This window comes from Scatophagus argus, chromosome 16 (genome assembly GCF_020382885.2).
Source record: "Scatophagus argus isolate fScaArg1 chromosome 16, fScaArg1.pri, whole genome shotgun sequence".
Taxonomy (NCBI): Eukaryota; Metazoa; Chordata; class Actinopteri; family Scatophagidae; genus Scatophagus; species Scatophagus argus.
The window spans coordinates 11,854,956-11,868,240 of NC_058508.1; the positions used below are offsets into that span (position 1 = coordinate 11,854,956).

A 13,285-nucleotide genomic window follows, 5' to 3' on the forward strand; every position below is an offset into this window, starting at 1 on the left:
AGCTGGAAAGCTAAATAGCCACAGTGGTTCTGTAAGTGAGTTCAATTCAGACTCAGAGTCAGCGTTACCCGCCCGACATGGAAGCTTTTCAGATGTCTTACAGTATTTAACTGACCTCAGGCATGCACCCCTACATATTCACACACATATACACAGGCGCGCAATTGTTATGATTACTTATTTATATAAAGATAGGTAATTAAGTTCCCACACACCAATTGTTCTCCTTTCTCATACAGACATGCCAATCAATGTGCTAGATCACATGTCTGGCTCTCCATCTTGGGAGACTGAAACAAATCCTGGAGCCAGCACCATTAAGGGGCCATTTCATACACACATACACACAATACTGTATGCGTGTACAAGTCTTTAGATCTGCACAAGAGAAAATAAGTATTAGTTAATAAGTATTATAAGTATTGTTATGAAATCACATTATGATTATTAAAGATCTACACCCTGGTGCCCAAAGAGGAGGATGTTTTTGCTATGTTAATCAATAGTCAATGTTGATATAGAAATGGATGTTGAATATGAAAGGAGAAAATGCAGAATGGATGAACCTGAGACTTGACTGCACTAACCCTTATAATTTCTCTCTCTTCTCACTCCCCCCCCCCACTCGCTTTCAGAACCCCTAACCCCCTTCCCCCTTTCCCATCTCACCTCACCTCCCCCTCCCTACTCTTCAGACGCAGAGAGACGCAGAGAGTTATGCAGTCCTTCCGTGAGCGCAGCGGTGGTTACCACAGCAACCAACCCTGCTATCAGCAGGAGCCTCATGAATTATCCCGCCTTGAGACCTACCGGCAACACCCGCATCATCCCCACCCCCAGCACCCTCACCCAGGGCCAGGTCCACATCCAGGCCCGGGCCCAGGGCACCCCAGGTCAGGCTATGAGGCTCATTCATTGGCAAACCCTGGAGGACCAGGAACAGGAGGAGGGCCCAAGGACTGTTACAGCCAGCAAGCCTACTCTGGATATCCAGGCAACGGGGGAGGGAATGGGAGTGGAAATGGAGGCTCAGCACCATCACAGGCGAAGAAATCATTTAGAGCAAGTAAAGTTCCCCCACCAAACCCTAGTCAGCATCTGCAGGGTCCCGGGGGCTACAGCAACCACATGGGACCTGGGAATTACTCAACCCAGTATATGAGTGAGGGTCACCTCCAGCAGAAATGGGAGGACCCAGCCCAGTTAGCACAGTATGACCAGGAGATGGTGGGGAGTATGGAGGCTGGTAGTACTCCTGCACCTGGCTCTTCTCAGTACATCGACCAGAACATGCTAGGCCACTCTCAGACCCAGTGTCATCAGCCCTCTACCCCTGCATATACCAGCCCCCACCACCAACCTCACCCTCCTAACCCTGCACCTTCCCCTCTCATGTACCCCCAGAGTCACCTGCACTACCCCCAGCATTCACCCTCTCCTTCGCCATACATGGAAAAGTGCAGCCCTATGCCCCACTGTTATAAAGGTTACAACATGCCCCCCAGTTCCCAGTATGGCAGACAAATGAGCAGCCACAGCAATCTGAAGCAGGGAGGTTACAGGTCAACCCAGAACAGTTACAGCTACCAGCAGCCTCCATCCAGAGGTTATGAGCAGCAGCCACCTTTACAGGCCATGACCAACCCCCAGGAGCCCCACCCCAAATACCAACACTATAGCCAACCCCAACAAAACTACTGTCTGTCAGAGCTGTCTGTCAGATCACCAGAACAGTATTATCAGACTTGTAGCCCCTCCTCGAGCCACTCCCCTGCACGCTCTGTAGGGCGCTCCCCCTCATACAGCTCCACCCCTTCACCACTTATGCCCAATCCAGAGTCGTTCCAGTACGGTCAACCTCCCATGACCCCTGGGGCCGCCTCCTCTTCTTCATCCTCTTCAGCTGGTATGCAGGAGCAAGCAAGCACCAACACCATGTTGATGCCCCCACGCTCACACCCCTCACCCAATGTGCCGCATGCAGCACCTCACAGTTATACTACCACACCACAGGTCCCCACCATGAAAGAACGCTTCTCAGAGAAGCTGTTGTCAAACCCCAGTTTATGGAGCCTAAATGCCCTCACCTCTCAGGTAGAGAACATCTCTAATAATGTCCAGCAGTTGCTGCTTTCAGAGGCCCTGGTGGCCAATAAGAAAAGCAGTAAGCGCAACAGTGGGGGGAGCAACAGCAGTGCAGGAAGTGGAGGATCAAAAAAGGGTGAGGAATACAAAAGTCCTCCATATCCAGATGGTGTTAGTGGTAGCGTTGGTGGAGGCTCCATGCAGGACCCTTACTCTACCCCACAGCACCAGCCAATGTCCATGGAACTCCAGGAGGGAGGCTACTCCAGCAGTAGTGAGGAGCAACTGGAGAGAGGCTACTACTACTGTGGTCAGGGCAGAAGTCCAGCACAGGCCCCCAATAACATGCAACTCAGCCTGGATACAGCCTCTTCGTGTTCCATGACATCTCCAGATGATATGTCCACCAGATCTGGGGACTCAGGTCTCCACAACCTTACTCCTGATCCTACTAGATGTCAGTCAGGGCAGGGAGGGGATGGCATGAGTACTCCAGTGAAGAGCATTGGTGATGAGAGGTCCCCTACAAGCATTACAATCCCTAGTCCTCTGAAACAAGAAAGGGACACCCCATCAGATATACACCATATCAATGAGCCTGTCAAAGAAAACTTTGAAGAATCAGCCTGGACAGAGAAATCAGCTGACAAAGAGGAAGTGACAACAGAAAAAAACCCAGACCATGAGATAAGTTCAGACACAACTAAATCTACAGAGAACCTGGAGAAATGGTCAGATGAAGAGAAAAGCCCAGCTCTCTACAGCAAAGTAAACAAAGTTGTGACAGATAAAAGCTACTGCTATAAGGAGACAGTGTATCAAGAAGTCCAGAGCAAATATGACCCTGATGGAAGAGACTCTGTTGAACAGTCCCCAGCAGCTCTCTCTGACTCTAGCCACAAAGAACACTTTGGCACAGAGATGAAATCCGAGGCATTCAAATCTGAGTCTCCAACTGCTTCTGAGAGCTCAGTGAAAACACTGCCTTTCATTTCTAGAGGTGACCTTGAACAGGATCAATATTCCACTGAGAAGGAGGATAGCTCAGAGAACACCTCTCCAACCCCCCAAGTTGAGGCACTGGATGAGAGCAACTCAGACAAGAGAGAGAGGATGAAGGAGGATGAAGAGGAGGGGGACGGAGAGGAGGAAGCTGATGAAGAGGAAGAAGATGAAATAGAGAAAAAGCAACATTCTCTTTCACCTCCTCTGTCTGCAGAGGTTAGGGATGAACTGGGGGATGGGGAGCAAATGAGTCAGTCATCGACTGAAGAGCACATGAATAATAGAGATGGGCCAGCGAAGCCTCCTGGAGATCTCTGCAGTAGGACACAGAATCAGAGCACTGAGCTCCATACTGACAATGAGTCTGCAGAGAGACCTGCCCGTCCAAATGCAGCAGCGACAGATGTTTCTGCAAGGGAATCAGCCATTGGTGACACTGCTCCTCAGCCTCAGTCTGCAATGCCTGTCTTCTCAGCACTCAATGATAAGGCAGCGCCTCCCACTCCAGCCAGGGATCATATTGATCACAGTGATGCTAAAGTGTTGGAGCCAGACTCTCCTCAGCTGCCAGGGAAGTCAATACTTCCCTCAGCCCCCTCCTGGGCAGACACTCCACCCTCTCCAAAAAAAGGTGATGAGGACATGGAGCCAGGCATCAGCTGTGCCAGTGCTGTGACCCCCTTAGCCAAGCCAGAGCCTGTAGTCCCATCTGCTCAGCCAAGGGCATTTGGACGTAAGCACGCTAGGGGCAGGAGAAGAATCATGCATTCAGGAGTGGGAATCAGGCGACAGCTAAGTTTAGAGCAGGAGGGGGAAAAGGAAGAGGAAGGAGCTCCCTCACCTACAGAGAAACCCTGCATGCCCCCTAGCAAAACTGTGCTATTCTCAGATCAAATGGACCTAGCTCATCAGGAATCTATTGTGAGTCAGACTCCCAAAATGTTAACTGATGGTTTTCGTTCAAGAATGTGCACACGCTCATTCAATGCCCCAGACTTGCCACCCAAAGTTGAGCCCCATGTGAAGAGAAAACCAGGCCCAAAACCAGGTTCAAAACCTGGGCTCAAACCTGGGCCAAAGCCTGGACCAAAACCTGGGCCAAAACCCGGAGCAAAGCCAGGTCCAAAACCAGGGCCTAAACCTGGTCTTAAGCCAGGACCAAAGCCTGGGTCAAAGCCTGGACCTAAACCAGGACAAAAACCAGGACCAAAACCTGTGCCAAGTGAACCAGAGCTGCCACCGAAAATCGAGACTCCTGTAAAGCGTAAACCAGGTCCCAAACCAGGTTCAAAATCTGGGCCAAAACCAGGGCAAAAACCGGGAGCAAAACCTGGACCAAAACCTAGTCCAAAATCAGCTCTAAAACCAGGTCCAAAACCAGGACCTAGGCCTGGGCCCAAACCTGCAGATGTTTTGCCTCCTGTCGACACTACTCCCATCAAGGCCCCAGTGGGTCGTCCCAGAGGCTCATTTTCTAAAGCAAAGCTGATACACCAAGAAGAAACCATTCAACCTTTGACAGGACTGCAAAGCAGGGGCAGGAAAAGCCTAAAAACTACAACATCACAAGAAAACCAGGATGTAAAACCAGTCATCCAGGAAGAAACACAAGCAAACCATGAGGCAAAGAAGGAGGGTAAGAACATGGTACTGAGATCCAGAAAGCCTTCACAAGAAAAATTGGCAAAAGAAAAAGAAAAAATCATAGAGGAAGATAATCTTCCCCAGGTATTAACAGAAATTAAAAGCAAAGATGTTTCTCCAAATGTAGATGAGTCAGTTACTGTGGAACAAACTCTAACTGCCATTCCTAATGCAGTCAAAAACACAGATGTTCTAACAGACCCACCTGCATCACTTGCCTCACCAGTCCCGGCTGAGCAATGTGAACAAAAGACTTCACCACCACTAAAAAGGAAACCTAGCTTAGAGCTTTCTACAACATCAGTAAAGAAAAAGAGGGGACCAAAGCCCAAACCAAAACCTTTGCCACCCCAACCTCCCCTGCTGGAACAGGCTGTCTCTGCACCTAAAGACAAGGGCGTCAGGGTGCCCAGAAGAAAACGAGGACCACCCAAGAAAGCCTCTGTGGTCACTTCTCCACCCAAAGACACTCCTCCCAACATCAGTGAAACTGACATCACCAGTGATGTGCCTGTGCTGCCTCCTCAATGCCCCACTAAAACAAAAGTTCTCCCACCCCGGAAAGGCAGAGGACAGAAATATGAGGCCATGGTGCAGAAAATTACATCTCCTAGCTCAAAGAAACACCTTCCAATTCCTCAAATAGACAGCAATCTAACTGATGATGTGACAACCAAGGCTTTGTCTCCACATGTTTTAAAGGAAGGTGAGACATCATCTACGCTCATTAATAGTACTGAGATGATAGAGGGAGAAGTGAAAAGCATAGAGTCTAGACATGAAGGAATGAAACAAAGGAGGAAAGAGGAGATGGCACAAGAAAGGGAAAAACATGAGGTGAGTCAAGATCTATCAGTGTCAGAGGAGATGAGACAAGGGGTAGAGGAAAACGTTATAAATAAGGAGGAAATAAGACAAGAAAATATTAAACAAGAGACACAGCAGGATGTCGGCGCTGACAAGTTTTGGAGCTCTGTGGAGGCCCCAGTAGAAATCAGGGCTCCAGGAAAGTGGACACAACAGGGTTCTGAAGGTATATCTTCTGCTGCCACTAAGTCCACTAGAACTAAAAGGAAGAGATGGGCAATGGTGGAGAGTACAGATGCGTCAGTAGTAGAATTGGAAGCAGGTAGTCTAATAATTACAACACCGAGGCTAGCCAAGCAGAGAGCCATTAAAAACAACCATGAGATGCACCTAAAGCAGAGGCGGAAGAAGAGAAAAAGCCAAGGCCCTCATGAAGACACAGACACAGTTGAGGAGACAAATGCTGAAATTACAGAACAACAGGATAAGTTAGAAGAGAAGGCAACCACCACAGAGTCCACGGTATCTCCACCACTTAGCCCAGATGAGATCACAGAATCCCCAAAGATTACAAGCACAGAACTGATACAGAAACCTCGGAGAGGCAGAAAACCATCAGCAAATCCAACCAAGAGAAAACAAGGCAAAGTCTTATTACAACAGATCCCTGGCAAGCCATTGAAGGTGTACAAAAAGCCTGGGCCAAAACCTGGAATGAAAGATGCCATTGAGGTTATTGAGGCAGTAGTAAGGGCTGCAGGATGTGAACGGGATGAAAAAGAGGAGAGAGAAAAAGAAGAAAGGGAAAGAAGCGAAGAAGAAAAGAAGGAAAAACAGAATACATGTATTGTGGGTCCTGTAGTGACAGTATCAGAAAAACAGACTGAGACCATTTCTGTGAAAAGAATCAGGCGCAGACCAATTCATCAAAATTCAAAACTGTCTTTCTGTCCTTATGTACGGATTAACAACTCTAGAGACTTTTCCTCTTGGTGTGCCGTAGTCAACAAGCCTGAGGATGCAGTAATATTTCAGAGACGTAGAAAAAAGGGCATACTCAGAATGAGGAATCCTTTCACAGTTGCGAAGGGAATGCCACACACTGCCGCCATGCTACAAGGACCCTTGGTGAATAAAAATCTAATTGACAGGCGTCTTACATGCAGCCTGTGTGGAAAGCCAGCAAATCACAGAGACCTGGGTGATTTGTGCGGACCCTACTACACAGAGGATGGTATTCCGCGAAAACTTCTGACTATCAGGCATACAGAATCCCTCAGGGAAGAGTCAGACAAGACCAGAGTCAACAAAAGTAGCAGCAGTGAAGAACCAGGCAGTTCTTCAAAAATGGAGAGTGAGGTAAGCACAGAAAAGGAGGGCAATACAGAAGCATCCACTCAAGTGGGCAGTAGCAGTAGACACCATCACTGGCGCTACCGACGGGCAGAAAGAACAGAAAGAATAGGTCAGGAGGGTGGTCCACGAAGGTTAACTCTCCGAGAGAGGTTCAGGAGGATGAAGCAGCTCCAAGCCATCAGCACAGGGGCCTCAAGTGACCAAGAGGGCAGTGACAGCATGTTCCAAAGGCTACAAGTGGAGGCAGAGGCTAAGGAGCACTGGGCACATGAAAACTGTGCCATCTGGACCAAGGGGATAATTATGGTAGCTGGGAGGTTATATGGACTGAAGGAGGCTGCCAACAAGTCGGCCCAAACGGTAAGATAGCAGTTATCAACACTGACGCTTATACTATTCTGAAATGAGATACAAAAGAATCTGTGTAATTTCCCTGAGAAATTGCGACTTACTTTCGACTATTTTTCCTCTTTTTCTTCTCTCTATCCCTATGTACCTCTACTGGTCAATTTGTTTCTTTATTGGTCTCGGTCCATATGTCCGTCTGTCTGACTAACCCCAGAGCTGCTACAAGTGCCAGATTGTGGGGGCGTCCCTCAGCTGCTGTTGGAGAGGCTGCTCTCATAAATACCACTATGTCTGCGCCAAAGAGATAGGTAAGAGACCACAGCAAGAGAGGAAGAGAGCAACAAGGGATGAAAAGAGAAGAAAAGTAAAGGAAAGGGAGGAGAAATAAGGAGGGAAGCTGGGAATGAGAAATTGAACGTGCATTTAGAGGGCAGTAGGGAGGGGAACAAATAAGGCAGGTAGAAAAAGAGAAAATGAAAGGAGATGGAAAAAAGAGAGGGAAGGGAAAGTGGATGTGGATAAAATGAGAGAAGGAAAATGCATCGAGAAGTAACGTTACTGAGTGTGAGGAGAGATGTCTGAGAGTGTTGGGGGAGAGCAAAAGAGGAAAGGAGGGAGGGAGCTTTGAATAAAGGGGATGATGAGAGGAAAGTGGGACCCTGGAGTGTGCAAGAGGGAAAGGGAGAAGAGATAGAGGGAGGAGGGTGTGTATGTGTGCATTATTGACCACAACCCCTGTGGCTCCGTCCATCCATTCTGCTGTCTGAGGACTGAATGTGAACGTGTGTGTGTGTGTGTGTGTGTGTGTGTGTGTGTGTGCGTGTGTGTGTACCTTCCCGCTTCAATGCTTGCTTAAATTCTTGTCTGTGTGCGTCTTACAACCACATTGCCTACATATTCTCTCTTCATTGCTAGTGTCTGTGTATGTCCCTGGTCATTGTTGTCAAGTGTGTTTCAGCACATGTGTGGGATGGCTTCCCCTTACATTACCTCATGCCAAGAAAGTACAGTGTGAGGATTAGAAGGCCTGCCACGTCTGCCTAGCCAGCACAGGGTGCGGAGCGAGGCCCTTTTTAATCCTGCTGAGTGCACCAGCCATATCTGTCTGCCTGCATCGCAACTCATCCACTCAGTCTCTCTTTTTCCTCTGTTGTGCCCTCTCTGTCTCTCTGAGTCTTTCTTGCCCATTTTTCATTTTAACCCTACCTCTTTGGCATTTGTCTGGCTTTTGTGTGAGTATTCGCTTCATGGTATTTGTTTCATTTACCATTAAGGTGAAACTGTTACTTATTCTGCCCTTTGCTTTGCTTTCTTCTCTAGGCTGCACATTCCACGAGGATGACTTCTCCATCAAATGTCCTAAACATGAGGTAAGTTAATGAATCCTATTAGTGAATAAATGCATATCAATCCCCAAGTTTAAAATCTTTTCATCTAACGTCCTCTGACTGACACCAAATTAATATTGCACCCATCCTTAACAGTGAGTTATCCACAGAGGAAAGGAGGGAGGGTTAGATGGAGAAGATTTTCAAGGCCAGTATTGCCTCTTAGCGTATCTCAGTGTGACAAATTCTCAGACATTTGTATTTTCATATGTTTATGTAAGTGTGCGCCCACTGGAACTCTTAGACCCTTTCTACTCTAAGACTTATTGTGTATTTTGATCTTTTCTTCCCCCCCCTTCTATCCCATTTTTTTTCTTTCCCCCTCTCATTGCTCTGCTCCACCCTTCATCCCTCTCCTCAGCAGAGAAGAGATTGAGTTCACACATTGCTGTCACAAGCAGCAGCACCATGGCTGGATAGATGATACAGTGCAAAACAGAAAACACAATTGTCAGCTCTTGTAAAACACAGAAAGAATCAAAGGAGAAAACACAAGGGCTCAGGATTGTGTTCAGTGTGCAATGGTATCAAGTACCATAGTTACCCCTATGCCAGTGTGTAATTCATGAAAGCCAGGATCTCATCTTGGACTTACTGATATTTTGTTACCAAATCAATATGTACCCAATGACCTTGGCAAACTAAACTCATATCAAGCAAACACTAGCCGTGTAAACACTTAGATATGTGCCTGCTGTGTATTACTGTCACTCAACACCCACTGTTATGACTGCAGACCACTGCAATTACAACAGGTCACCCTTTTTGTGTTAATATGGAGAGTCTGCTCCAAAGTCAACTTTCCTGCAAGACAGACGCCATCTGGTGGTGGTGTCTTTACACTGCAGCACAGAGAGGAAGGTCAAATGCAGAGGGAGGTGGGGGAGGGAAGTAGAGAGGCAGAGATGCTGACTTTCAGCAGGGAGCAGCGGTGCATTGAGGCAGCAGCGGCTGTAGCCTCCCTTCCTCCGTCCTCTCTCCGCATCCCTCTTTCACTCCCTCCCTCCCTCACTCCCTCTCTCTCCCTCTTCCGTTCCTGTTCTCCTCTGTGCCGACTGACAGGGATGAAAAGCTGGCTGTTGATCAAAACACCCCACCCAGCATCACTGCCTGCTATCCTCCCCACATGCTCTCTCCGCTCTTTTTCTCTTTTGCTTTCTCCCTCTTTCTCTCGTTATTTCTCTTCCCTCCGTTTCTTCTGCTGCTCCCCTTATTTTGCCTCTGTGCTTCCCTGCTGTTCCAGCTCCCTTCGTCTCTCACTCTGTTCACCTCTCATCTCCTGTGAGCTCCCTTTTCCATTTTCAGTCTTCCTCCCTTCATCCCTCCTTATCCCGTCCTCCGTCTTCCTCTCTCATCTCCTCTCTACTCCTCTCCCCACCTCTCTTCACCTCAACTCCCACGTCTTCGCGGCAGAAATAGAGTATGAGAAACAGAGAGAAAAGGAGAGCATGACAGAGAGATTGTTGTTAGCGGGCTGAGGCAGGGCTGTCATCAGCTGAGGGATCTGAAGGTCTGTGTGTGTGGGTCTGTGCCGTACCAATTTACGCCGAGCGGCCTAATCAAAGGAAGGAGTAGACGCACACGTTCGCACACATACACAAACACACACAACAACCCACCCATGGGTGCCCCTCTGAAACTCTCCCTCTGACTGTGTTCACTTGGTTTCAGGCTAATGCAACACTCATAGAGATGAAATTGCACACATATGCTGCCTTCAGTGGTGGACTCTTGAGCTACGGGACTCACACTGTGTGTGTCCACACAGGTTTATTAGCAGGTTACCTGTGATCTCACACAGTGAACGGGAGAGAGACAGGGGGAAAGGAAGGCCAGAGAAAAACTGTTTTGTGCTGCGGCTGAGTGGGAACAAAAGACGAATGGGGGCGGTTACATCAGAGAGCGACAGAATGGAAGAGAGAAATGGATATAGAAAAGAAGGGCAGCAAAGGCAGAGACACTTTGTGATGGAGGGATAGAGAAAAAAAACAAGTGAAATCAAAAGTGTAAAAGAATGATGTTACAAAGAAGTAAGGGAAAAGAAAGGTGTGAGGGGGGGAAGTATAACTTCGAAAAGAAAGAAAGAAAGATAAAAGACGAGAGCAAAGCTGCTGGTCTGAGTCCAGGCCATAAGGATGGACAACTGGCAGTTCAGAGAGAAAGACGAAGGATGAACGAGAGATACTGAAGGCTGCAGAGGAGGATAAGAAAGCGCTCCACCACCACCACACCAGCGCAATTAGTGGGCGTTCCTGCTGTGTCTTTCACACTGGAGCTGGTTCACTGGCCAGCTGCATCTATCTCCCTACTCCTGCACACTGCAGCCAGCTCCCTTTCATGTCTGCAGAAACACTATTGCACACTCACAAAGATGCATGTACTGCACATGTGCAGCATGGGAGGCGCCTCCACCTGCAGTATACACCTGCACAGCTTTCATAACAATCTAGATACATATTAAGAGAAAATAAAGGGTGGTAAATTACAGGAGATGCTATGTGTTATGTCGTGCTGTGTATGCAAGACTAATCTGGCAGTGACAGGAGGACTCACAGACCTCAAAACATCTGACCCAGCTCATATGTTTCTTCCTCTCTGTGTCTTTGTATTTATGTTAGTCTCTTTTCTCTTGCCTACAGGACCTGTAAAATATTCCAGTAAACCACCTCCACTACCAACACCACCTCAAGTCAAGCATCACCTATCCGGCAAGGCAAACAAAAATGCTGTATTAACAGCCACCTATACCTAAAAAACACGGTGATGACCAGTGGAGCTGTGAGCGGGGTGGGGGTGTTACAGGCTGTCCTGAGGTGAAGCTAGGAGCAATACATACCCTGGAGGGTGGCTCTGGAAGGAGTAGCTGCTCCCTGAACCAGACCTGGAAATGTGTTTTCTCCACTGAGCCCCTTACTGGAAGGCATCAGCACTGTTTAACAGGAGGAGAGACTGCGCTTTAGAGACTGTGTGCCCAGGGCCCAGCGCACGGAGGAGGGGGGGGGCTGTTTGAAATGCAGAGCGAGGAGGGCGTGTGTGTGAGTGTGTGTGTTCTGCCTTCGGATGGGTTGCTATCATATTCAGACACCTGGCGGACACTGATTGGACGAGTGTCCCTCTAGCCACCTTGTCTGTGGGCCATGAGGTGTGTGTGCGTGTGTGTGTGTGTGTGTGTGATAATCATACAGTTGTCATTCCATAGCCACATCATCGGTGTGTTTGTGCATATGTGTCTGTGCGAGTGAAGAAGTTCATCTCCAATTCAAGATGTCACGCATCAAAAAACAGCAGCCAACCACTGGATGTACTATCTCAACGTGTGCGTTTGTGTTTAAAACAAGATGAAACAAAAAAGGAAACTGTACATGATGATGTGCTTTACAGGTTCTACATATACCGATATTGAAGAGTTAAGAAAAAATGGACGCAGTATTTTAATATCATGCTCTTATCTTCGGAGATGTATTTTGATGTGCATTATGACTATACAACATCATTGCATCACCCTTGGTATATGTCAGGCTTTGTGTTATTCTGAAATTAAAAAACAAAAAGGGGGGAAAAAAAGAAAAAAGATAACTCTGTTTAAGAGTGTTACTCCATTTCAGCTGTGTGCACATTTAGTATGTACAGCAAGACGCCACCATCATCACTTGACAGGTTGCAGATCAGGGCCCCAAGGGCCCAGCCGGGAGTCAGGTCATCTCATGTCATATCTATGTACAGTTCAGAAGTATTACTGTTTAACATTGCCATGATGTATGATTATTTCACCTACCACAGCAGTGCAGAAAGATATACATTCAACCCAGAGTTCATAACACAACTGTTCGTTTGTGTATCTCAAATGTAGCCTCTTTCACTCTTCCATGCTATGTAAAAATGCCCTGTACAGGGTGTCAAAGTACTGGTCATATCAAAAGGAGACATATTTAAGTATTAGAGCATAAAAGAAAGTGCAAAAAACGCCTCACCAAACTTTCTCTTTTATGAAGTTCATTATTTAATGGTGTATATAAGTATTTGATGCTGTTTAAATGTAAGATGTGATGTACTAATATAATTGTGTATAGTATTTCCTAGAGATGTTTATTTTCTATAAAATGGAATATGTTATTGCTTATAAAATGTTATTAAAAGAATCCATTGATGAAAAAAATGACCTTTTTGGGGAATGTCACTTGTCTTAAGTTGGAGCATGCCGTTTTATTGATTTTCATGTCTCTTTGTTTGGAACTCGATGACACAGCATCACTTTGTTTGAAATGTTTTTTGTAACGCCAATGTTAAATATACCAGCACCTTTCAATGCTGCTACAACCACTGCCTGCTCCTTTTGTCTTTACTGAACATGCACTGACATGAACACAATAGAGACACAATGTGGGTCAGCATTATTTTCTCCCCCTCACACAAAGTGCAGTTAAGTTGTGCTGCTGTGCAAGTTTAAAGTCCAATTTTCAGTCATATTATATTCTATCTTTACAGCCATGTTTTAAAGCTTCCAATCCCATTCCTAAATCTGTTTAAATTTCTAATAAAAAAAAAAATTAAAGTTCTGTGCCATGTACACACACGGCCTACTCTACATAATTCAACTGAAGGGAGATTTTAACTACTTTTATCATTGCTGTCATGTGGTGTCAAACTCCAAT

The 13,285-nt window shown here is 46.8% G+C and overlaps 1 protein-coding gene across 1 annotated transcript; it reads left to right on the forward strand.

The window, feature by feature from the left end:
* Positions 1–634: 634 nt before the first annotated feature.
* On the forward strand, positions 635–13,029 carry LOC124073059 (retinoic acid-induced protein 1). Its single transcript, XM_046414962.1, has 4 exons — positions 635–7,257; positions 7,460–7,553; positions 8,566–8,615; positions 11,273–13,029. Exons 1-4 carry the CDS (start codon positions 718–720, stop codon positions 11,279–11,281), a joined length of 6,693 nt encoding a protein of 2,230 aa, XP_046270918.1. The 5' UTR covers positions 635–717; the 3' UTR covers positions 11,282–13,029.
* Positions 13,030–13,285: the final 256 nt, after the last annotated feature.

Coding starts and splice junctions, on each gene's coding strand:
- LOC124073059 (XM_046414962.1), top strand. CDS start 718: ATGCAGTCCTTCCGTGAGCGCAGCGGTGGTTACCACAGCAACCAACCC. Junction 7,258..7,459: donor CCAACAAGTCGGCCCAAACG/GTAAGATAGCAG, acceptor GACTAACCCCAG/AGCTGCTACAAGTGCCAGAT. Junction 7,554..8,565: donor TGTCTGCGCCAAAGAGATAG/GTAAGAGACCAC, acceptor TTTCTTCTCTAG/GCTGCACATTCCACGAGGAT.